At 41.9% G+C, this 27374-nt stretch overlaps 1 protein-coding gene across 5 annotated transcripts in view; it reads left to right on the plus strand.

Annotated features, from left to right (window-relative positions):
* Positions 1-27374, plus strand: part of ano1a (anoctamin 1, calcium activated chloride channel a) — a 107503-nt gene that overhangs the window by 19242 nt on the left and 60887 nt on the right. For all 5 annotated transcript variants that reach the window (XM_080435571.1, XM_080435572.1, XM_080435570.1 and 2 more), the window contains 3 exons: positions 6075-6404; positions 17348-17446; positions 18415-18572. In XM_080435571.1, coding sequence (XP_080291697.1) covers positions 6075-6404; positions 17348-17446; positions 18415-18572 — 587 coding nt within the window. The remainder of the gene's footprint in view (positions 1-6074; positions 6405-17347; positions 17447-18414; positions 18573-27374) is intronic.

Consider the following 27374-nt stretch of genomic DNA (forward strand, 5'->3'; position numbering starts at 1 on the left):
CTCTTTACTAAACAGAAAATACATGGTGACCAATTTCATCCAATCAGGAGAGAGAACCCATTTATCAATTGTTGATCAATTGTTCCAGTTCAAATTTCGTCAGATTTTTATTTTTATTTAATTTCTTCTCTTCCAGTTTCACTTGTTTATCCTGTATGGATAAGATTTTAACCTATAAACATGTATTTTCTGTGTATTAAAGAGCTGCAGAGACAGAGAGACCCCTGAACAAACAGTCTGTAGCAATGATAGCTATCAGAATATAGAGCTACAGTATGCAACTATTATAGTAAGAAAATATATCACTTACACCCCCTTTAATTGTACAAAAATGGATTAAAGTCCTCAGTCGACATGACTTGATTTCAGTCATTTTGATACCATAGGGTCCAACATGTCTTTCTCTTGGCTTGTAACTTAAACATTGGTGAAGTCAAGCCCTATACTCTAATAGTATATATTTTATTTTAAGATTAATTTAGTGTATTTGAAATAGAATAGCAATAGAATAACATTGTGCAGAAACATCTTCCATAAATCATAACGGCCTCGGGATATTTCATAAAAGCAAAGGTTGAACCCTCGATCTGTGATTTGTTCAACTGGTCGGCTGTATGCTGAACTGCAGGAACAATGAACATACCAAAACATCATAATCATATTATATTGTTGGGCTAATAGTTTAGGAAACAGAGCGCTAGTGTGTGTGTGTGTGTGTGTGTGTGTGTGTGTGTGGGGAAAGGGGGTCCTTTCATGCTGTTTCACAAATCACAGAATAGGACTCGGCCTGATAAAAACTCTCAGTCGTGAGATTTGTTTTTCCCCTTTAACCCATTAAGACCTGAGAACGATTGTTTTTCCTCTTTAACCTGTTAAGACCTGAGTCCGATTGTTTTTCCCCTTTAATCCCTGTAAACCCTTCAATCAAATGATAGCCATGACCTGATTAATCCCAGTCATCAGGGTATTAGAGAGCATGTTTACAGCGGTGCAACTGGGCCTTGTTCAATGGAAAGGGGCAGAGCCAGACTTGTAATACCATACACTACAGCATTGGTTCTCAAAGTGGGGTCCGGGGACCCCCAGGGGTCCTTGGGGGGATACCAGGGGGTCCCCAGCTAAATGTGTTGATAAAGCGTCATTTTATCCATATTTATTTTACCTTGGCTATTCAAAAATAGCAGATCTACAAGCTCATAGCGCTACGAGCTTATAGATCTGCTATTTTTGAAAAATCTTGAAAATGTGTGAAAATATTTAAATGTTTTTATTTTAAACACAAATCTTTGCTTCTGGGGGTCCCTGGCACAACATATTTTCAGGTGGGGGTCCGCGGCCAAATACATGTCAATTTGGGGGTCCTTGACACGAAAAAGTTTGAGAACCACTGCCATACAGTGCCTTTCACTAAACATACTGTATTATTCAATATCTACCTCTATGTATGTTCAATATTTTATGTGTGGACATACAGTATGATTGCAGCCCTGAGGGACATGTCTGTGAGTGCATGATAGAATGGACATACAGTATCTGTGCACAGTGCTCTGCTACGCATCGTATGTACCGGCCTGGAAATCTGAATCTCCCTGGAGGTCATGATTAGTGTCATATGGTGATATGCAGAAGTCTTGCAGAGCACACAGTCCATATGTTTTACCCGGCGACTCACAATAAAATCCTCAAATTAATTTCTAGCTCTGAGGGTATACAAATGTAACCAAATGGACACTTATGGATCCATTTTGGTTGCATTTGTACACTAACAACACTGAGGATTTTAGTGAGTAGGCATAAACGTAACACACACTTTAGCTGCATGATATCTCATGAAATTGACAAGCACATTAAACATTCAGCGACTGGATATCTGTTAAAATGTGGAAGCTGAGAGTTTTATTATTTCATTGCTTCCTTCATTCATTTTCATAGATTTGTTCTTCAATGTATTTATTATTTATTCAGCAAAGGTGTTTCCACTATTCATTCAGTCTAATATACTGTGTATTATAGGCAAGGAAAGGCAAATGTATTTTACCTTTCATACTTTGGGGCAACGTGCAAACGGCAAAGTGCTTTTATATATTTTTTAATTTATTGTTATTTTGTCATGTCACTTTCATGGTTTCAGCTGACAATATAAAGTCAACCAGGCCAGTATGGGGGAAGTGCAGGTAAAATGGACAATACAGTTGGCAAATCCACCAGAGGATACATACTGTATCCGCTGGGGAGAGTGGAAGAGAAATATATTAAGTAATATACAGAAGTATTCTGAAATATTATTAAGTAAATATTGTAATTATTATTATTAGTGTGATGCCCGTTGGGAACGCATGTCCCTTCGCTTATGCAATACCCGTTGTACCTGTTAGAGCAGCTATTCCCAGCCTGTGGGGAAGAAAACTATTTTAATGATTTAACATTAATATATACTAGACCATACCCGTCGGGGGATATGAGCACATGATTTGGCAACCCGGGAGCCAGCAAACACAAAAACGCTAATACACAGCTGACATTTGGGGAAAGCGAAAAACGGGCTTCGCTGTTCCGTGCACATGGTAATGGTCAATGTCTGTGTGCAAATGGAGAGCAATTGCTCCAGCCACTGAGGAGAACCGGGCAGAAGAGATTTTGGGCTCACCGCTCACCGCACATCGCTTTGTAGAATTATAGGAGGATTATATAAATCATTCATAATGTAAAAACAAGTCATAGTATTTTTTCTTTAAAACAAAAAGGATTTTCATTGTGATACACCTAAATAGGAACTTAAAGTATACTACATTAGTTCCATTGATCCAAAACGATGAATTATTCAAATGAACATGCTCTGAAAATGCATGCCGGCCCACCCGTCAGACCACTTAACAAGACAGCAGCAATAGGTTGGGAAACACTGCGATAGGATGCTTGTGCAGAAACCATTATCATAGTGAGGCCGCATCTGTGTCTGTGTCACTTTAGATTTATTTGGCTATTCAAAAATAGCAGATATACAAGCTCAGAGTGCCGCGCTATGTAGATCTGCTATTTGTGAAGAAAAAAAATAGTGAAAATATGTGCAAATCTTTGTAAATATACATATAAATAAATATTTTGAGATGGGGGGGTCCGTGGACAAATACATATCATTTTGGGTGGTCCTTGACATGAAAAAAGTTTGAGAACCACTGATATTACAGAAACATAAGGTTTAAAAAAAATAAAAAAAACTGTTTAGGATTTAGAAGACATTTGTAGAATCCCCAGAAGCAAAAATGTGAGTTACACGTTCGCTTTAAAAAATATTTTGTATAATATTGTTTTGCACACATTTTTCTAAGAAAATAGCAGATCTACAGGTGCCGCGCTATGAGCTTGTATATCTGCTATTTTTGAATAGCCCAAAGTACAAAATAATGGTTATAATAATAACCTAAAATGACACAGTATGCGTTCCCTGATGACTCCCCCGGGCATACAAGTTTGAAGATACGCGAAGGACACATATTCCACATATTCCAAGGATTTATAGACTACCATTATAAGTATTATCAAGTAAATATATTTATTTGCTTAAGCACTAAGCTACCACATACTTTTTTTTTTTAAATAGATTTTTTGGGGCTTTTCTGCCTTTATTTTGAATAGTACAATGAAGATAGGACAGAAAACAGGGAGAGAGAGAGAGACAGGGAGTGACATGTAGCAAGGGCCGTCAGGGTCGAGAGTCGAACCCACGACTCACTGACAGGCTGCATTAGAGACTGCATGCAGTATGCTCCTTAACCACTAGGCCATTGGCACCCACCCTATACTTTGTTGACCTGGTTCCCCCAGGGCTCTCTATTAGGCCCACTCCTTTTTTCACTCTGTGCTAAATATCTTTCCCTAAAATAGCCGATCTACAAGCTCACATGAGTCGCAATGCCCAATGTCCCCCAGATTAGGGACGCTAGGGTTCATGTGGTTAATGATCCAGGGTCTCATACTCCGGGTACAGTAGGTGGCGGTATGCACCTGAAAGCAATGGTTGCAAGTAACCCACCATAAAACTAAAAGAAGAAGAAGAGAGTCCAACACCAGTGTGGCAATGTTCAGCAGGAGGTCAGCAGGACGCCAGATGGAAGGTTACCTGGCACCTCTTCTTGGTCCGGAATATGACCAGTCCATGGTCCAGTCTGTTTATCTGGAGACATGTTGGTCTGTTGAAGGATCATCCAGTGGGGTGAGAGTTCCTGGGCCAGAAAGGCCCAAAAATGCATCTATTGATGAGGCTTTGGAACTACAATGGACCCTGGAAACTGTTTTAACATATTACTGATCAGAATGGAGTTGCTGATTTATGATTGCTAAGTGTGTGTGTGTGTGTGTGTGTGTGTGTGTGTGTGTGTGTGTGTGTGTGTGTGTGTGTGTGTGTGTGTGTGTGTGTGTGTGTGTGTGTGTGTGCTACTTTACAGTTTCCAAGTATTTTCTGTTTGAAAGCCAACACTCTTCACTTCTTTTTCTTGGTTCATTGGTTCCAGGTTTAAACATGAATCGTTTGTTGTTCTTTTGTTGATGTTTGCCATGCAGGACAAATGTTGGGAGGGTGGGGGTGACACCCAGCAGCATTTCTGGTGGTGTCATTGTTGACATCATTGGGCCAAACCAAGTGGAGGGGTGTCTGTCCTCTGGAGATATTTATTTTCTGTGTTCAGTGCATTCTAAGCTTAATGTTTGAGGATTACTTATCATTTAGACAGCCATTTAGATTTACCATGGTACCAAGGTTACCATGTCACCCTTCTGTTATGTAGTAGGCTGAAGCAGTCTAGGGGTGAATTGTACACACCATATAAGTGGTTCTCAAAGTGGGGTCCGGAGACCCCCAGGGGTCCTTGAGGGGGTTCCAGGGGGTCCTCAGCAAAATAAGGAACAGTTTAAACATTGAAGCCCTTTTTATTTTTTCAGCTATTTTTTATTTTTTTTTACAAATACATGTACATTTGGGGGTCCTTGAGTTGGGGTTTGATCTTAAGGGGGAGGTGAGACCATGCTGTAAATGTTGGCCGTTAATAGGTCTTCATTTGTGTTGTTTTTGTGTCACTGTGTAGTTGTGTGTTTGTACTTTTAAGTTAACGTGTTGAGGGCAGCACTGAAAATGAATATTCCTTGTTTCTGTGCATCCTCAAGCCCGATATAATTTGTTGCACAATGGCGTCGTGCCTACAAGCTCCCATCTGTGACACGTTGTGAGTGTAAATTAATCACTTCCTACTGCCTTCCTAGACTACTCTAGTGAAGCATTTCCTTCTGCTATCTGTTGAGGGAAGCTTATTGAAAATGTCCACCTCCATTAACCCATTTAGACCGGGAAAGCATTCTTAGGCTATTCTTTTTTTCATCGTGAAAAATTTGTGCAAATCTTATATATATATATATATATATATATATATATATATATATATATATATGTTTTAAAGTGAACATTTTTAACTCCGATCTGTGCTTCTGGGGGTCCCCGGAGCAACATATTTTGAGATGGGGGTCCGCGGCCAAATGCATATCATTTTGGGGGCCCTTGACATGGAAAAGTTGGAGCACCACTGATATACAGTAGCAACATACTGTTAGGATTTCTATCTTTTTTTTTAGATACAGTATGTATTTGGACCGGACCGCGTACCCCCATCTCAAAATGTTTTGTTCCAGGGACCCCCCAGAAGCAAAAGATTTAAGTAACAAATGTTCGCTTTAAAAATATATATATTCAAACATTTTCAAGATTTTTCTAAAATAGCTGATAAAAAAAAAATTGCAGATCTACAAGCTCATAGCGCGGCACTCGGTGCCGCGCTATGAGCTTGTAGATCTGCTATTTTTGAATAGCCCAAAGAAATCTAAAATGACACAGATGCGTTCCTGGATTGAATGGGTTAACACAGCCATCAGAAAATGTCCAGAAAATGTCCACTTCCATTAACACAGCCATTTTAATTCATGAACAAACACTTTTCTGTTACAAACCTTGACCTGTGGACTCATACTGACATCCAACCTTACACTCTCTCTCTCTCTCCCTCTCTCTCTCCCCCTCCCCCCCCCAGCGTCTGAACCCCCTCCACCCAGATGACAGCGCCTCGCTGCCCGGTCCGTACTTCTCCGACGGCAAGAGGAGGGTGGACTACGTGCTCACGTACCAGATCAAGAAGCCCGCCAGCGTGAGGCGCCAGTCCGGGGACAACGCCTTCATCCGGCGGCTGCGCCGCAGCCTCTCCATGCGCAGCAGCCGCGCGCCGCTGCAGCCCAAGGAGGACCCCGAGATCGCGGCCCAGGAGCAACGCAGCGACTACCACGAGGACGACAAGCGCTTCAGACGGGAGGAGTTTGAGGAGAACCTGCTGGAGATGGGACTGGAGCTGGAGAAAGATGAGGGGGTGAGCGAGAGAGACACTGTGTGTGTGTGTGTGTGTGTGTGTGTGTGTGTGTGTGTGTGTGTGTGTGTGTGTGTGTGTGTGTGTGTGTGTGTGTGTGTGTGTGTGTGTGTGTGTGTGTGTGTGTGTGTGTGTGTGTGTGTGTGTGTGTGTGTGTGTGTGTGTGTGTGTGATTTTTTTGTCAGGCTTACAAATATGAAAAGATCCAGGTCAGGTTTTGGGGTTGGAGTTATGTGTGATTTATACTTAGTTGCACACCGGTGTCACACACCAAAAATAGCCTATCTGCAATCTCACAACGTGTCGTTTCAAATAGATGTGGCTTTCCCCAGTGGTGGAAAAAGTACAACATTTTAAGTAAAAGTATCAATACTGCTATATAGAAATACTCTGTTACAAGTAAAAGTCCGGAATAAAAAATGTACTTGAGTAAAAGTACAAAAGTATTGGTATCAAAATGTACTTAATGAACCAAAAGTAGAAAGTACTCATTATGCAGAATGTCCCATTTCACAAGTTTTCAAATGTATAACATCTTTTGAAAATAGCAGATCTACAAGCTCACAATGCGTCGCATCACGAGTCACGACGCATTGTGAGCTTGTTGATCGGCTATTTTCAAATGGTCTAAGGTATTTTAAATGGTCTAATGGGCTATTTTCTAATGATCTAGGGCTATATCTAGCCCTAGCTCTACTTCAGCCCTATATGCATAGGGCTGAAGTGGTCAATGTATGTTTTGTAATAATATTCTAAATCTACAAAGTAACTAATAACTAAAGTTTTCAAATAATTGCAGTGGAGTAAAAGTACAATATTTGTCTCTGAGTAGTGGAGTAGAAGTAAAAGTACAGAAAATTGGAAATACTCTAGTAAAGTAAAAAATACCTCACAATTGTTCTTAAGTACAGCACTTGAGTAAATGTACTAAGGTACTGTACACCACTGGCGTTCCCACAAATCGACGGGGCACGTGCGTGTAAATGTGCCATTTATATGAAGTAAAGTTTGATTAACTTGATTGACCTGATTAAGCAAAATTACACACCTGACCTACTTGTACCTACATGTAATTTCATGCATATTGCACACATGCTTATGGTTATGGTTAGTGTAGTGCATGTTACATTTGTTTCACTTCAGAAAATGTCTACATGCCAGCATGCATAATCTAGAGAACAATCGGTGGAAGCAGTACATCGATAGATAGATAGATAGATAGATAGATAGATAGATAGCATTTTTAGACAGAATTTTCTGAGCCAAAAGTTCCATTTTCTTACTAGCTATTTTTATTTACCGATGTTAGAATAACTCCAAGAATAGCCACCCCTTACGCCCAGTTGCACAGGCTGCTTTAAATGTGTTCTCTCTGGTCAATCACATATTGGCCTCCCACACTAACATTCTGTTCTACCTTCTTAAATCGACACAGTATCCCGCTGTGTCTTCATGTAAGTCTGAACTCCTGAAAACATGCTTTTCACGCCAACACTTTTCCATCCTGTTCTCAACTCAGTCTCAAATGTTTCCATGACAGACACCTCCACTATTACAGTTTACAGTTTAGGCATTTAGCAGACGCTCTTAATCCAGAGTGATTTACAGTAAGCAAGGACACAAGATAATACACATAATACATCAAATGCATAAAAATAGTAATCTAATAATAAAGTAATACATAGTAAACCAATAATGGAATAATAACTAATACATACGTAAACCAAGAACCTATCATCAGCCTACATTGAAACATTATACACACTGTAGGAAGCCAGGCCAACAATGACCTGGCATCTGTCTACATCACATGCTATCTAAGTTACATTTTAGCCTTTGCATAATCCTGCAAGGTCGTCAAGGCTAGGGCAAGTGCTACAGGCCACTATGTGGTCAACAATGAAGAATGGAATGAACCTACTGTTTATATAATATACTATAGCCAGTATATATTGAAGTGTTTCCTATATAAACAAATGACCTGCAGCCTTTCCAAAGGGAAGAATTATCCCTCCATATTTCACTCTGTGCAAAATGTCCGATGTACAAGCTCGCGAAATTGAATGAATGCAATTTATATATCACAATGATATAGTCACTAATATCGAGGTAAATATTGCGATATTTGATTTTATCATATATTTCATGAAATCTATCCTGGAGCTAATCAACTTTTAGAGACAGCTGTCCTCCTCGTTCTACGGTCATCATTCTATTGTTAGGGAATACATGTGCTAATCTCTGATGTTCTGTGTTGCTATTGCCTGGATAATTTGTTTATCAGGTCTAAGCATTTAAGCCTTATAGCGTTCCTATTCTGGGGGGCGAACATTTGGTGAAAAGGGGGCCACCAGGAAAGAGCCCTGGGGGACCCCAGTCAACTAAGTATTGTGGATAAATTGGCTAAAGCATATCACACGACTGAGCTCACAGCAAACAGAATAGGGTTGTACTTAAGTCATATGTAACACGTTTCACATCCTTGCTTTCAGGTCTCTTGGAAAACGGGGACCCCTGTCCCATTGTACATTGACCTTATATGTGTAAATTATAACTGTTGTACGCGGTTCATCCCACCTCATGAATGTGGAAGGTAATTGCTCTGAGATCTCTAGGTTTGTTAAATGCATGCGCTCACACGCTTTTAAACACAAACTGCGTTGACCCCAGTCCCCTAGCGGTGTACACTAGGCCCCCTCCTCCACTTCCTGCTGCTATCTAGACGTCAAAATGTGATGAACAGAATGGGACATGATGTGAATGTTGAATTAGTGTGTGTGTGTGTGTGTGTGTGTGTGCGTGTGTGCGCGTGCGTGCGGCATGGGTAGGTGCTTGTGTGTATGTGTCGGTTTGTGTGCATATGATTGATAAGGGCGTATATGAGAATGATGGGCCCAGATCCCGAGACTGATTATGGGGTGAAATAGTGCTAAAAGGGCGGTGTGTGTGTGTGTGTGTGTGTGTGTGTGTGTGTGTGTGTGTGTGTGTGTTGGTGAGAGAGCATATAGAGCTGTTTGTGAATCAGGCTTCATTCTGTTAGTTTGCCATTCTTTGACCCCCCTGTTAGATCTGCTGCATCTGATAGAAGACACATCATCCATGTTCATTTATCTCACCCTCTTGTAGAAGACGAGTGCTAACGTGGGTAGAAATCTATCACTGAAAACCAATGGTCATTGTCTTCTGTTTCATGGACATGTTGGATCAGATTGATTTGTGTGTTGTGTTGATTATTATATTGATTCCATATGTTTATGAAGCAGACATGCCCAGTAGAGCTGAGACAGCATGAATCATCGAGACACTGTGCAGGAAAACAAGTCCATACAGTTGAAATTATATTTAATGGACCAACAATTATAACTCCAGTGATAAGTTCAGCTCATCCCTGTGACAAACAACATGATTGGAACAGAGAAGAGAGAGAGAGAAGAGAGAGAGAGTGTTCTTATTGTGATGCTAGTGCATGGATTCCCAATCATTCTAACATGAACTAGGCCTACATGAACCCTATCCTATAGCATCCTTATTCTGGGGGCCGAACATTTGGTGAAACCTGTTGCATGTTGTGGGCTTGTAGATTGATTATTTATAACCAATTTATGTAGTTTAGAGAGCCCTGGGGGATCCTGGTCAACTAATTATATTTAGGTTTAAGTGATAAAAAAAAGGAGTAGTTCACCCAAAAAAGTACTTATTTTCTATCAATTACACACCCCACTCAATTGAGTTCTCCTATACCGGAGACTCCGCCGGTCATAAAATTATTGGCTTAGGTATGCAACAAAAAACAAAAAGTCTCAAGGCTTCATGGGGCGTGTAATTGAAGTAATTCTTTGGGTGAACGAACCACTCCTTTTAATAAAACTGTGGATGCATAGTTGATGGTTCCAGGGAATCCAGGGGGTTTCTATACTTACAGTAGATATGAATTCTATAATACAGAAACAAAAAAAAACAATCTGTGCACCACCACAAATCCCATTTAGGACCTCTGGTGGTCCATGGACCGCACTTTGAGAACTATTTAGGGAGCAATTCCTCCGTGTAATATATGTGTATTATGTTTACGTTTGCACTGAGCTCTTTTCTCAGCTCTTATTGGACTTCTCCTTTGAATCGCTCTTCAAGCCAAATCATGGACAAGTCCTGTTTATTGTTCCACCCTCCTCACAGAAGGAATGTTTGTTTGTGGGATTTTATCCCTGTTAACCCTCGTGTCCCCGGAGGAAGGCTGCTACGTGACCGTGAGCATTAGCCCGTTAACACCGGGAACGCATCTGTGTAACCACTTAAAACATTATTTTACACTTTGGCTATTAAAAAATAGCAGATATTCAAGCTCATAGCGCGGCACCGAGTGCCGCGCTATGAGCTTGTAGATCTGCTATTTTTGAAAAATCTTGAAAATTTGTGCAAATCTTTGAATATATTTTTAAAGCGAACATTTGTAACTCAAATCTTTGCTTCTGAGGGTCCCTGGAACAAAACATTTTTAGATGGGGGTCGGCGGCCAAATGCATATCATTTTGGGTGGTCCTTGACATGAAAAAGTTTGAGAACCACTGATATCGTTTTTCAAAAAGCTGTTAGGATTTAGTAGACATTTGTAGAATCGGAACCTCAGGCCTTAATGGGTTAAGATGCAATTTGTTGCGCAAGACACCAAACATAAGAGATAGTTGAGTTTATGTTAACTGCTTGGGAGGAAGAGCATCATATCTGTAGGCTTAGTTATTTCAAAGACTTCGGTCAAAGATATTTTTTTATTTCCAAATGACACAAGTCAGGACCACAATGGAAACAAGCCCTCAGGGCTTTTTGAATTATCCTTTTTTCATTTATTTTTTAAGATTAGTTTTTGGGCTTTGTGAAGAGTGAAGATTGACAGGAAAGAGGGAGAGAGAGACGGGGAGAGACACGCAGCCATGGTCGTCGGGAACGGGACTCGAACACGCAACGCGCTGTCCGGCTACATTGAGCCTAGGTGCCCAGACCGCTACGCCAGTGGTAGCGGGCCTTGTGTTATTCTTTTAGCATTATTCTGTAACTGTACATCTGTACCTTTTGTAAACTGTTAAGTATTCAATCAATCAAACACAATACGAAGTAGTCGCACACAACCGCACATCCAAATTACATTTAACCACTTAGTGCTCTATACTAGATCCCATAATATTTCCCTCTACACCAAAGCACGTTGTGTTGACGCATTGTGAGCTTGTAGATCGGCTATTTTTGGCAAATGTTTGCCCCAGAATAGGGACGCGAGGGTTTATGAGGTGAAAGCAGAGCTGCTGGCCAAAAGAAGGCCGTAATAAAACATGAAAGAAAGTTTGCACAATGCAGCTCTTAAGTGCAGTTTATTGACACGTCCACAACTTGTGGACATGTCAATAAGCTGCACTTAAGGGAGTTTCTGTGTGCGGACCTTCTTTCATGTTTTATTAGGTTTCAAATGATCGATCAGGTCTCAGGACGACGTACGGACTGCACAGACCAGCCCTGTGAATGCAACATGATTGCTTCAGACAGCAGGGATTGATTTGTCACTCACTGAAGCGGCGAAAAAACACACCAATACAATATTAAAATAAAGTAATAATACTAGATGTAATTTTTTTTTTTTTTTAAAGGAAAGAAAGTATTCTATTCCACACAATATATATCTTAATTTTTTTTCTTCACATATACACATATACGCACACACACATAAGTGTGTTTGTGTGTGCGTGTCGAAGAGAATAGTCTTTATTTTCTGAGAGGATTCACAGCCTGTTTAACATAGCATCTGGGTGGCCGTAGACGTCTGGGTGGGTAGTGAGGGAAACGGAAGGTCCCTGGTTATCGCCGCGGTCCCGGTCTATGGGTCGAAGTGTCCCTGAGCAAGACGCTCGACTCCTAAATTCTCCCCGAGCACTGTACCAATAATGTTCACTGCTCCTTATAGTTGGGATGGGGAAATGAAGCTGACAAATTTCACGTATTGGCAGATATACGTTGACAGAAAATACTCCAAAGAAGTGGGGACCAAATAGCAGCAGTGTCAAATGTGCAAGAAGCAGAAGGCATTGATATATAGAGTCTGAGAAAATCTCACATTGGGCTGATTACACTATCAGTGATAATACACAGTATCGATATTTCATCTGTGTTCTAACTTCAATGCAACGACAATCTACACTATCAGTGATAATACACAGTATCGATATTTCATCTGTGTTCTAACTTCAATGCAACGACAATCTACATTATGGCATCAACCAGTGTTTATAGTTTGCAATTGCAACTGTTTTTCTTTAATGCCAAAATGTAAGTAAGGAATCTTGGTTCAAGATGTCTGTTGTAATTTCAGTTCACTGGCCACTAGCCAGGTATTTGAGCTGTTAGAGATCCATCAAACCTCACCATCCAACGGATCCTCTTCATAATGACATGCCTCGTCTTGCTTCCCTTTTAACATGTCATTCAAGAACCACAGCTTGTATTTCTGCTAACGGCGATTCCCTAGCCTATCCTACACCCGTCAGCAAATGATGAGCACATCACATCAAATTAAAGTTTTTACAGGCCATTACGTCTTTATAGGCGTACACGTCAAAATCCTCAGTGTGAGTTTACCCTGAAACAAAGTGTAAACATGATTATTTTTTTGCCCTCTGGGGTAAGTCAACACTCCGGATTGAACTGTGTAGATCTGAGCAGGTTGTGGGTTTGACATTCTGTATTTAGAGCATACATGGGCAACTGGCAGCCCGGGGGCCACATACGGCCCCACCTTCACTTAATGCGGCCCGCAGGTTAATATCGGAATACTGATATATTATTGATTTCAGCTGTTACAATTGCAAACATGACCAGTTTTAATTACTTCAGTATATATTAGTAGCTTAATGATTATTATCAAATTCTATTGTCTTTTTTATGTCCAATGTATTTGTATTTAAGTTCATAAAGTTAACATAAGTATAACTAAATGCATTTGAAATTAAATAAAATGATATTTTTGAGGATTCCAATAAAAAAATAGCAAAAACAAAAATCTGAATTCCAATTCAAAAGTAGCAAAAACAGCAGATCTACAAGCTCAAAACACGTCGCGCTGCAACGCGTTTTGAGCTTGTAGATCTGCTATTTTTGTTACTTTTGTGTGACATAGAATGTATATGCAATGACAGTATATGCAATGTGGCCCTCTGGAGTGAGTGTGGAAATATAGTGGCCCTCTCCATCATCAAAGTTGCCCACCCCTGATTTAGAGGGTGTGGAAATTAATCGATTCTAGGATGCATCACAATGTGGACGATTCTGCATCAATGCAGACAACGATATTACATAATCAATCAATCATAGCCTATTAATGTTTTATTGTGTCTCATTAATGTCTCATTAAGCTGTGATGCTATGCTAAATCAAATGCTAGGCTAACCACTATAAAGTTCTTGGAGATAGGAGGCTGAGTCATAAAAACTCGCCCAGCATTTTGAAAGCAGACGGTCAAGTCAAATCCTCTGTGAATTTAATGCCGATGCACAATGCCAATCTACACGTTCACGACTGAAAATAGCTGGGGATCTACAAACACTCAACATAAACCATGTCACGACGTGAGCTTGCAATTTGTATCTGACTTCTTGTGTTAACTGAAGTACAAGCCCTCAGCAGTAGTATAGAAAAATATGGAAAGTCGAGTTGCATGGACATGCATCGTAGAATTTAATCAAAATTGTAATGGGTGAATCGTTATCGGGAACGTGAGGCCAGTGAAGATTCACACCTCTAGCTGTACTGTGGGTGTGTTTGTAGCCTGCATTACAGTTCTGATTATATGAGAGACAGATGGTGAGACAGACTCGTAGAACACGGCAGAACAGAGCGGATCGGAACAGAACAGAACAGAACAGAACAGATGGGTTGGACCTCTGAGGTCCCGGCAGGGGATAGAAGGGATTTGTATGAGTCGGCCTTATGTAAGAGCTGCAGGCTGCAGACACACATTTACATCCACAGTAGATTGAACAAAACAGGTTGTTATGTGAGTGAGTGCAGAGGTCCAGCGAACAGAGTCACTACCTGTCCAATTAATAGCTACGCAAAACAATTCTAATCTTTTATTTTATTGGATAACTGTAGCAGATCTACGAGCTTTGCTGAATTGTTGCCTGTTTTAACCATGCACGTGATGTAGTTTAAATCTGTGGCTCTCAAAGTGGGGTCCGGGACCCCCCAGTGGTCCTTCAAGATTCCTTTTATTTGCCATGTAAGAAAACAAAATTGCGTTTCTTGTAGGAGACGGTGAATAGTTCAGAGCATATCACGATGAAACAAGCATAGCAATGATGAAAAGTATAAAAAATTGTAAAAAAGAATAAAGCTTTCGGCTGCCGTATCATCAAGTGCATTTCAGAGTCCATAAAGTGCCTAGTGGGTGGGGGGTGGGGGGGATAACGAGAGAGGGCAGGCTGTGTACTCTGGGAGTTCATGGGGTAATGAAACTGTTTAGCAGCCTCTCTTGCCGTTCCGGTACGGATTTCTCCTATACAGTATCATTTCCCTGACCGCAGGATGGAAAACGGGCTGTGAGAGAGAGGGGTGGTGGGAGGTGTCGACACCGATGATGTTCGACGCTCTCCTTGTGCATCGTATAGTCGGTATATTTCTGTCAGGGATGCATGGCAGCGATGAATCTCTTCAGCCGTTCTCTCATCATCGTCCTGTTCACGGTTGTTTCCCCTCCTCTGCTTTGCTTTTGCCATACAAGGAGGTGATACAGTAGGTGAGTAGGCTCTCAATTGTCCCTCTGTGGAATATGGTCAGGGCTGGAGTGGGAAGGTCGGCTATCTTCAGCTGACGGGGGGGGGGGGGGGGGGGGTTAGGCGCTGTTGGGCCCTCTTTTGTGATGGCGACTCCACAGCTGAGCCGTCGATAGTCATTCCTGAAGTCGACAATCATTTCTTTAGTTTCTGTGTTGAGGGCGAAGTTGTGTGTTTGTGCACCAGACCGCCAGCTGCTCCACCTCCCTTCTGTAAGCATCTTCATCCTCATAATGGCCGACCTAGTCGGTATGGCCAGAGAACTTTATGATGTGGTTGCTTGTTTAGAACCTGGCCGAGCAGTCGTGCGTAAGTAAGAGTGAACAGAAGGAGACTTGAGGAGATCCAGGTTTTGATGTGTTGGTGTCGACTCTTGACTGTTTGACTCCTCTGGGTCAAAGTCCATGATCCAATTACAAGTGCCAGTGTCCACATTCAGCATCATTAGCTTCTCCACCAGTTGCTGTGGTATGGTTGTGTTCAAAGTGGAGCTGAAGTCCAACTAAAGGGTCCACAGCTAATTTTGATAGTTAGGAACCAAATGGACACTTACAGGACTGTAACTCTTGAGTGTATATGTCACAGTACGTTTGGAGAACCAGTACGATTGAAGACAGAGCGCTCGTTTTTAGGCACGGGGCTCCTTCGGGGCGAGGCGGGGATTTTCGAGACAGGGTCTATTAGCGAGGCTCGCGAGGAGGAGAAGGAGGACGCGGCGCTGCGAGGCGTGGGTTTATTACGCGAGGAAGAGGAGCCTCCTCCTCGCGTAATAAACCGTCCCGTCCTCTCCTTCTCTCCTTCTCCTCCTCGAGAACGCGGAGAGGCGGGGCTTTGATGCGCCGAGCGGACCTGTCTTTTGTTGTTCCCCCCCACATAGCAACCAGGAAGCTACGCTAGGGGAACCATAATATCTATGAGGGGAACGCTGAACACGCGTTCACACGCACACACTTGTCCATGACGGAGGCGCGCCGATTTAGTGGAGCTTGAGGCCGAGGAAGCGCGCCCTCGCGCCTCCAGGCGCGAGTGCCCGCGCTGACCGGCCGACGCTCCACTAGTCGACTCAGCGCCGTTTGATTTGTAAACCGATAGGGACAGAATAGTTCTTTTCATGGATCACTGTGTGTGTGTGTGTGTGTGTGTGTGTGTGTGTGTGTGTGTGTGTGTGTGTGTGTGTGTGTGTGTGTGTGTGTGTGTGTGTGTGTGTGTGTGTGTGTGTGTGTGTGTGTGTGTGTGTGTGTGTGTCAGGGAGAAAGTAAAACAAAAGCCAGAACACAATAAAAGTATCTAAACAGTCCTGCTTTCAATAAACCAAAAAAAGCATGAGCGTGTGTGTGTGACTGTGTGTGTGTGTGTGTGTGTGGCCATATATGTTTGTGCACAAGCCTGGCTTGTGGCTCCCTCTAGTGCTGGGTGGGTGGTAAAAACGAGCGCGCTTTCTTCAATCGTACTGGTTCTCCAATCATACTGTAACATATACATGGAACCAAATGGAACTTATGGGACTAAATGCCTAATGGATACAAAAAGGTTTTGTGGTACTGTAGCTGTGCACGGTATGCTGAGCTGTACTCTTTATCTTCATAATTGTGTAGCCTACATTTACTATTTGTTTTGTTATGTCTACATTTGTGTCGGCTAGTGTTTGATTTCAAATGGTTTAATGGGAATGGTGAATAAAAAATAGCCAAAGGGCATCGTATTTTATTCTTTGACCACATTTCTATTGAGAGCCTACTAGAGGAGCGGGCCGCTTTCACGAGGCGAAAACGAAAGCGAAACGTAACGTTGTCTTGACGGAGAGAGCATGGTCGAGTGACCATCAGTTTGTATTGAGAGAGAGGGAGCTGTGTGTGTGTGTGTGTGTGTGTGTGTGTGTGTGTGTGTGTGTGTGTGTGTGTGTGTGTGTGTGTGTGTGTGTGTGTGTGTGTGTGTGTGTGTGTGTGTGTGTGTGTGTGTGTGTGTGTGTGTGTGTGTGTGTGTGTGTGTGTGTGTGTGTGTGTGTGTGTGTGTGCGTGCGTGCGTGCGTGCGTGCGTGCGCGCGCGCGCGCGCGCGTGCGTGCGTGCGTGCGCTAGCGCGCGCCTATCCAGTTGTGTGAAAAGGACAATCTTTAATGTGTCATTGTCCTCCAGGGTAAGATACCTGGGCTAGGCTTCCTGAAGATCCACGCACCCTGGAAGGTTCTGTGTCGAGAGGCAGAGTTCATGAAGCTCAAGATGCCCACCAAAAAGGTAAAGCGTGCATTCAACATTCACATGCATTCATTTGGGTTGATTTCTATCAGTTATCAGATGTCATGAGAGTCCGGTTGTCGTGGTGACATGTCAGAAGCCCTATAGTCTCTCTCGAGGCAGGCGGAAGGATTTGAAAATAGTGTGAGCCAACAGACTTAATAGTCTGTGCAATGGAAGTGCTGAAAATGCAAAGACAATAAAGTGGATGGATTGTGACTAAATAACTATATTGGAACAAAGAACTGAAAAGTTTCACTTTTAGACATAGAAGATTTCCGCCCGACAGTGACGATATTATCTAATATATACTGAGTCAACAAGTAGTATTTTTAACCTATTTTCTAAGCTTCATTTAACTACAAGGCATTTGTTTTTGTTTGGTTTGATGTACGGTGTAATGTCTCCTGGCTCTATTTAGAGTAAATGTAAAAAACATAGACCCCATAAACAATTGTTTTGATATGCAGTGCAACATCTCCTTGTATTGTTTGGTTTCATTTTAATGGTCCATCTCTCCATAAATGACTCTGGCTCTATTTTCCCCTCCTTAATGTATCCATTTATAACTCAGAGAGTGTGTGTTCAGTAACAGTGGTCTCCCCCACTGTCCAGCTCTTTAGTAAACAGAAAATACATTTTCAGGTCAGATACCAATCAGGAGAAAGAACTCATAGGATACAATATAATCAAGTGAAATTGAACGTGGTGGGGAGGGGAAAAGACCAGACAAAATTGGAACTGGAACACTATAAAATGGAAGCTGATGATCTTTGTGGAGTTCTCTCTCGGGATTGCATAAAATTGCTATCTTTCCCTGAAAACTCGTCACAAGATTGTAGATCGACGATTTTCACCAAATGTTTGCCTATATTTTAATCGAATGCTGGCCTGCTATGACATGGCCAGAGTCGGGTTGGCTAGTGTTCGTGTGTTTAATCGACTGCGTCCGTCCTCTTTCAACACAGGTGTATGAAGTGAACCAAGGCAGCAACGTGGTGGAGAAGATCCGACTGTTCATCCACAAAGTCACCGCTCCGCTTCACCCCAAGGTGGACATGGAGTCCACCCGAGCGCAGAACATCAAGTGTCTCTCTCACGCTTTCTCCAGAGAGAAGGAGCACCTGTAAGTCAAAGCCCTTCTGCTCTGATCAACCACACACTGAGAATGATAACTAGGATGACTCTAACTCAGTGGTGGAAAAATGACTCGAATGTTTTACTTAAGTAAAAGAAGAATCAATACTGCAAAGTAGAAATACTCTGTTAAGTCCAGAATTCAAAATTTACTTGAGTAAAAGTACAAAAGTATTGATATCAAAATGTACTTAAAGTACCAAAAGTCAAAGTACTAAAATGTTTGAAAATAGCAGATCTACAAGCACACAACGCGTCGCGACGCGACACGTTGTGAGCTTGTAGATCGGCTATTTTCAAATAGCCTATGTATAAAATAGGGCTGAAGTGGTTAATGTATGTTTTATAATATAATAATTTATATCTGCAAAGTAACTAGTAACTAAAGTTTTCAAATAATTGTAGTGGAGTAAAAGTACAATATTTGCCTCTGAGATAGAAGTAAGAAGTAAAAGTATTGGAAATTGGAAATTGGAAGTCCAAATACCTCAAAATTGTACTTAAGTACAGTACTTAAGTAAAAGTTACTTTCCACCACGATAAAGATGACACTAACCATAACGATCACACTACGAACCACACTGCGATGCGACGGTGCCGACCAGCCGACACAAACTTGGGACTCTGCACTGTTCTGTAAACATGTCTGCTGTGAATGCAGATGGATTTTGATTGGATATAGTGTTTCAAACATTCATCAAATCACACTGAAACTGAAACCAGACGAATCTATGAAAATGATCCCAAAGATATTCACCATTGTCATTGTCATTATAGTTGCGGTGTGAACTTTGTCATCTGCTTGAGTTAGAATTTTTTTTTACCCATTCAAACCGGGAAAGCATCTGTGTCATTTTAGATTTTAGCGTTGGCTAAAAATAGCAGATATACAAGCTCACAGCGCGTCACTTCGTACCGCGCTGCAAGCTTGTACATCTGCTATTTTTTAAACATGTTTTAAAGATATTTTTTGGGGCTTTTTCTGCCTTTATTGATAGGATAGTGGGCTGACAGAAAATGGGGAGAGAGATGGGGGAGGTGACACACAGCAAAGGTCTTCGGGATCGGGAGTCGAACTCGCGACACGCTGTCAAGCTGGATTACCAGCATATATGGTATGCGCCTGGACCGCTAGGCCAGCGGGCGCTCCTACATCTGCTATTTTTGAACATTTTTGAAATATCTTCAAACTACATTCTACAAGGCATTTGTAGAACTGGCCTCAGGTCTTAATGGGGTATATCTATAGCTCTGGTTATAGTTATCGTTCTTGGTGTGAACAGCCCTACACTAACAGATAAGGGTGGACCGGGGCGGAGCACGGCCCTTCCTGGTTTCAGGGCATGTGGTCACCCTGGTGAATCAATGTGTTATTCATGTATTGTACTGTAGCTGGGTGAGGAGGAACAGTCAATACAATGGTGAGAGCACAATGAATTCTTCCCGTTTCAGATTATACCTGTACATATTTGTCACATCACAGCTTTGAAACCAAATCTCTCTAAACAGACCACTTCCTGATAAGAGAGAGAGATAGAGAAGGAGAGAGAGAAGGAGAGAGAGAGAGAGAAAGACACAGACAGACAGACAGACAGACACGTCTTTCTCTTGCCAAAACTCTTGGCTTTCTCTAAAGGACGATTGGACTTCTAAATACTAAAATCTCTAACGTGTTGCAGTGCGACATATAAATCAGGCATAACCTTAACCCATGTGGCTAGTAAAGTTAAGCCCTACGGCAATAATAGACATCATTTTGTGTGTGTGTGTGCGTGTGTGCGCATGTGTGTGTGCGTGTGTGCGCATGTGTGTGTGCATGTGTGCGTGCAAGTGTGCATGTGTGTGTGTTGGGGGAGGGGGGGGTTGTTGGGACTTGGCCTTACAACATGTTTAAGTCATGAGATTTTATTTTGCTTTAATACCTGAGAGAGGCTAACCATACAGAGACAATGTGTACATGCACACAGTTCTCTAGTTACTGTAAATAATGATGTAGATGTGATTGTTCAGTCGATTCTTTTAAAATGGCTCATAATAGCTCTACTTCCTCCAGGAGCATTACTGTGCATCACAGTAACAGACAACAAGCTGGTCATTAGTTTTGACCTGTGACCAGCTGTAGGTTGAATGTGTGAGTTAAGATGTATACAACATTCAGTTTGAACAGACCAAGTGGTTTATAATGGCTCCTTTATCGCAGCTAACAGTCATTAGATTTGCAAACTGGAAGATCATGTTGCTCTTTGTTTGGAAAGAATTCTACTGTCACGTTCTGTTGTGTAAAAACTAAAGATGAGGAAAAAAAGTTTGAGCTCCAAATAAACAGGTATTCCGGTCCGGTACATACATAGGCCAAACAAAATACAAAGAGAGCAAAAGGAATGCTCGCACACCAACATATCAAGTGGAATGTCCTCAGTTGGATGGTTTAAACAATAAACAAAAGGTGCTACCAAAACCATCCTCAGTCTGCCATCAGTCTGACTGATGTCTGACTCATGGGGATTGTCTTTTAAACCAAACGTTTCTGTTCCCACTGCACTTTTTGGTAGCACATTTGTTTTGGTCTGCCAACCCTCTGTGGACATTCCCTTTATTGATATGTTGGTGTGCGATCATTCCTTTTGCCCTGTCTACTTTACTGTCTACAACTTTCAAAAACATGCTTTTGGGACTCTGAAGACATTGTTTATCTAGATGTGCTAACTGGGTTATGATTTCCTTGATAATGACCGTACTCCAATTAACCCCTTAAGCCCTATTTAATGTATAGGTTCACAACACGTTGCATCCCTTTGCGTTGTGAGTTTGTAGATTAGCTATTTTTGATCATATTGGATTTTCTTTATTTCGCCCATGATTTCATGACCAAAATAGGGATACCAGGTTGAGTAGTAGTAGTTCAGATAATCAGGCTAAGACCTATAGATAATAATTGCTGAAGTGCATTGCTGTAATCGGGTCAAGTTGAAGTTAATCAGGTTATTAGTATGCAACTTGTTTTCAAAGGTACATTTCCATAATGGCTTTATATCTTATGTGGAGGAAAATAATGTATTGAATATGTACCATTTTGTTAACTGCCCCAACAAGGGCCAGATTACTGTGCAGAGGGCTAGGAACAGGTTCTGTGCAATTTCCTGCTGTGCTTAATATCTTCAGTCTACTTCTGATACCAATCTGTCAACAATTGCAGTGAACACAACACTTTAACCCATTAACAGAAATCCTCGCTTTTCCGGCCATATTTAGTTAAAGGGATTGTAGGCGATTCAGAGATAAACAAAGAAAAAAACTCCAGCAGTTCGTTTCCCCGACCACCAGGGGGTGACGTAGGGAGGACTTCCATAGAGTTAAGGGGACTTCTAAACGGGCCATGCCGAATATAGGTTACTTTATTCGGATACAATTCGCGGAACTGCCCGCCCCTGCCGGTTCTCTGAATTTTTATTTTTAAATAGGCTCTTTCATGACAAATTGACCACATATATGAAGTTAAACAACTAAATTCTATCCAAACGCTATCTGAAAAGTAAATTATGTGCCTCAAAAACGAAGTTTGAGAGCGTTTTCAAACCGAAAGTAAAAAGTTCACACGGACACGGACGCGCACGGATGCGCACATGCGTGCGTTAATTTACGGCCCGCTACAAACATAAACAGTAGGGAAAATACGATTTCAGAAAGAGGACCTGTGTGTCAATGCAGGAAAACACCCCAGTATCATTATATAGTGGCTGATAGAGGGGAAAAAATGCAAAATATATATATATAGATATTTTTCAAATTTAGGCTTAATGTTGCCAACAATCCCTTTAAGCGTCAGGCCTCGGCGGTTCATCAGCCTGCCTTCATGCGCTTCTGAACTCTCTGTTACAATTACACTTACAATTTAGGCATTTAGCAGATGCTCTTATCCAGAGTGACTTACAATAAACAAGGTCATTATTCTCATAAATAGAATGTTTACCTGCTATCCTAACTACACTCACCGTTCTCTCTGCAATGAACCTAGCGTCTGTCTAAACAACATGCTATCTAAATAACATTCTGTGCAATGAAACGATAAGATATCAGGTGAACCATTTCGGAGACACTAGGGTGACATGTCATTAGCTCTGATTTTGAACAATATTTCCCATTGTTCTCGGAGGCCAGCGACATAGTCGCTGAGCGATGCCACTAAGCTGGTTTATTTGTATCGCACATTTCAACAACAAGGCAATTCAATGTGCTTTACATAAAACATTAAGCAAAGGAAACTCATCTGCAGCTGACGGATACAGTCCATGGTCAAGATCAACTTCTTGTAGATGCGTGCTTACATTAAAAAAAAAAAACTGGAAAATATTTTTAGATGCCAGTCTGCGGCCAAATACATATCATTTTGGGGGTCCTTGACATGGAAAAAGTTTGAGAGCCACTGATATAGCAACATAGTTTTTCAGAAAACTGTTTGGATTTAAACGACATTTGCAGACTCTGCCTCATGTCTTAATGGGTTAAACTGCTGTAGTGTACTGTACAGCTCCGAAATGTGCACAAGAATGGCGTCAACAAACGTGTCATTATGTCAGAGAGCGCTGAAGCCTCATTCCGCATTCACACACACTGCCTGGGGGATGTGTTCCCCTGCAGCCTCGCGCCCCGGGCTGCAGCCCTGCAGAGCACATGCGTTAGTCCGGGGCTCCAACAATCAGTTTATATATGGTACATACATAAATAATTCAAACAAAGGGTACTAATTTACTTTCAACTGAGCCACGTGGATGACAATTTGAGACATGAGCGCTCCTGCTGTTTGCCACCAGAATTGGTCATTTTTGTCACACTCGCTGTGCTTTTAACCTTTTAAGGCCGGGAAAGCATCTGTCATTTTTAGATTTCTTTGGCTATTCAAAAATAGCAGATCTGCAAGTTCATAGCGCAGAACTTGCGAGAGTGCCTCGCTATGAGCTTGTAGATCTGCTATTTTTGAAAAATCATGACCAATTTGTGCAAATCATGACCAAATTTGTGCAAAAAATATATATATTGTTTAAAGCAAACATTTTTGAACTCAAATCTTTGCTTCCGGGGGTCCTTGGAACAAAATATTTTGAGATGGGGGTCTGCGGCCAAATGCATATCATTTTTGGGAGTCCTTGACATGAAAAAAGCAACATAAGCAACCTATTTTAATTTTTTTTTACTGTTAGGATTTAGAAGACATATGTAGAATCCCCAGAAGCAATACCATTTGAGTTACAAATGTTCGCTTTGAAAAATATATTATATATTCAAAGATTTGCGCACATTTTCACGATGTTTCCAAAATAGCTGATCTACAAGCTCATAGCGCGGCACTCGGTGCCACGCTATGAGCTTGTAGATCTGCTATTTTTGAATAGCCCAAAGAAATCTTAAAATGACACAGGCGCTTTTCCGGTCTTAATGGGTTAATCAACCTCAGATGTGTCTGGGAATATTTCACGTCCAAGCTGAGGTAGAATAAATGGCTTCAGGGTGGTGGGCTTGCCTCGTCGCTGCCCCAGGGCCCTTCATCATCATGTCAGCCATCTACCAACCATGATGCTCTGGTGCAGCCTCCATCACGGGTCTAGCAAACCGTACTTCAGAACAGAGGGGGTTGCTATGCAGGAATCCCCGTTAAACTCGAGTACATTGCCCACAAGGAACCATCTGTAATCGGTCGGTACAAGAAGTCACGGTACCCATCCGTCCTGCCTGACACATTGAGGACCAGAGGAGAAGCACATTGAAACAGAGGTCGCGTTTACAGTACGGCTGGGTTGGAAGGATTTATGTACTGTACCAATAGCAAAAAGGGGTTTATTTAACCCATGGGTTTATTTAACCCATTAAGACCTGGAACGCATCTTTTTGATTTGAGCTAAAAAGCATTCTTTTACACTTTGGCTATTCAAAAATAGCAGATATACAAGCTCGTAGCGCGGCACCGAGTGCCGCGCTACGAGCTTGTAGATCTGCTGATTTTTGAAAAATCATGAAAACTTGTGCAAACCTTTGAATATATATATTTTTAAAGCGAACATTTTTAACTCAAATCTTTGCTTCTGGGGGTCCCTGGAACAACATATTTTGAGATGGGGGTCCGCGGCCAAATACATCATCATTTTGGGGGTCCTTGACATGAAAAAGTTTGAGCGCCACTGATATAGAAACATACGTTTTTTCAGAATACTGTTGTGATTTAGAAGACATTTTGTAGAATCGGCCTCAGGTCTTAATGGGTTAATGTGCATCATTACTGTAACGTAATGATTTCTGTCAGCTACTGTAAATGAACAAGCGCGTGAAACCCTATAGGCTGAGTTTATAGTTTGTTTCCCAGTTCAGGTTAGAAAGCTACAGCAGGGTAAAAAACATGGCAGGCATGCAGAAACTTCACAGGTTAAATCAAATCCACATGGCAGGTCCACAGAGGAACATCCTGTAGCCACATGAGGGGAGGGGGGGGGAATGGTCTGTTACAAGTGAAGTGTTCCAGTTGACAGGTCAGCCATGGTGACAGGTGGTGATCAGGCCTTGTTCAGCAGTCTGATGGGAGCCGGGTGGAAGCTGTTCAAAACGTTGTCCTCCATCCTCCAGTAGGAAACAGTTTATAGCAGTGGTTTTCAACCAGTGGTCTGGGGACCACCAGTGGTCCTTGAGGGAGTACCAGGGGGTCCCCAGCGAAATGAGTTAACATAGCGTCGCAATCATTTTTAACCACTTAGCTTTGGCTATTAAAAAATAGCAGATATACAAGCTCATAGCGCGGCACCGAGTGCCGCCCTATGAGCTTGTAGATCTGCTATTTTTTTTAATCCTTGAAAAAGTGTGCATATCTTTGCTTCTGGGGGTCCCTGACACAAAACATTTTCAAATGGGGGTCCGCGGCCGAATGTATATCAATTTAGGGGTCCTTGGCATGAAAAAGGTTGAAAACCACTGGTTTATAGGCTTACTAGCCTGCCATTTTAATAATTTAAGCCTAAATTTGTACTTATTGTACAAAAATAGGCTGTCTACAAGCCCACAACACATTGTGAGCTTGTATATAGGTAAACAAGACCAGGAGACCTGGTTCTGCCAGACCCAGACTTCACATGACGTGTCAGCCTGTGTCTATGCCCATGTATGGACGAAAGGGGGACAGACTTTTATGGCTGGGGCCTAAGGACAAAGTGACCATGCCCATGGAGAAAACAGGTACAAAGCCTCATGTAAGCCAGACCCCCTGGGTCCGGCAAAAAATATATACATTTTTGAAAAAAGAAATGTATACTATCGTCACAATATCGCTATGGTGGTATTGGTAACAAGACCAGGAGACCTGGTTCTGCTAGACCCAGAAGGAACTAATTCCTAGTAGGCAACACACCTACAAACCACTTTATAAGTTAAAAGTATAAATCATGTTAGGCATTTTGTGTGTGTGTAGCATTTTGTGTATAGGGGTATTTGGTTGTAGATTTGTGTATAGGCTAGACCAGCAAACATTCCAGTCTGATTACATTCAGTCAGTCACAGAATAGAATAGAACAGAATATGGGCAGAAGGGCTTTGAATCCAGCATTTCATAAGTTTAGGTAATTTACTATGCTTGTGTAGTAATAAACCTCTGAAATAAGTTATGTAGAACAACAAAATTGCCTAAAAGTAATCCAGCGGACAACAGCAATACGTTTTAAATGAATTTAATGCAATCAACTACAAAAAAAGCCACCACCTTATAAGTTAAAAGTATAAATCATTTTAGGCCGTATTAACATTTTGTTGGAATTAAATACAGCATGGTGGGGGTGTATAGGGGTATTTGGTTGTAGATTTGTGTATATGCTAGACAAACCTTCCAGTCTGATTACATTCACCTGTCCCTTGTTGCCCCTGGTGGTTGAATGGCTGGGGAGGAAAAGAGGGACAGACCGACAGACCGACCGACCGACCGACCGACAGACAAAGCCTCCTGTAGGCCGACCCCCTGGGTCTGGCAAAAAATAGTTTTATATTTGATTTTGCCCATAATGGCCGAGCCCTGTGAGGGGATATAACATACATATTGGCGAGGGAGGCAGTGATGTGTTGTTGCAGCATCTTGTAATGCACACTGGCTGGATGGAGTGGGCTGTGGGCTCTGCAGGCTAACAGGCTATATTTACAGCTCTGACTAACAAGCTGCCTGCAGGACATATCTCTGCTCTCATCTTCACTTCTTATTCATCTCGTTGCGGTCGGACAGAAACCTTGTATCTCCACATTTCAACTTTTTATGTAAAAAAAATATACTAATTCCCTACTTCAGGGGTCTTCAACGTTTTCAGCCCAAGGACCCCCTAGCTGAGAGAGAGAGATGAAGCAGGGACCCCCTCTATATTGTATACTATTGTGTTATAGATTCAGCTTTTTTTGTTTACGTTTACTGTTCTTTTTTCCCTCTACACCTATACCTCTGCCAAAAATAGCAGATCTACAAGCTCACAACGCCTCGCAGCGCGAGGCGTTGTGAGCTTGTAGATCTGCTATTTTTGGCTAAAGTTCTCCTCAGAAAAGGGACGCTAGGGTTCAAGTGGTTAAGGCAACAAAAAAATAATCATATCACACAAAGATTTGGCGGACCCCCTGTAGTAACTCTGAGGACCCCCTAGGGGTCCCGGACCCCCTGTTGAAGACCCCTGCCCTACTTTGTTGCACGAGAGCGTCGCACGAAAGTAGCGTAAATCTACAAGCGTACAACATTTTTCAAAAATAGCAGATCTCTCCTCTATGGGGGGAGGGAGGCTGGGGT

This window comes from Gymnoscopelus braueri (assembly GCF_963280865.1).
Source record: "Gymnoscopelus braueri genome assembly, chromosome: 1".
Lineage (NCBI taxonomy): Eukaryota > Metazoa > Chordata > Actinopteri > Myctophiformes > Myctophidae > Gymnoscopelus > Gymnoscopelus braueri.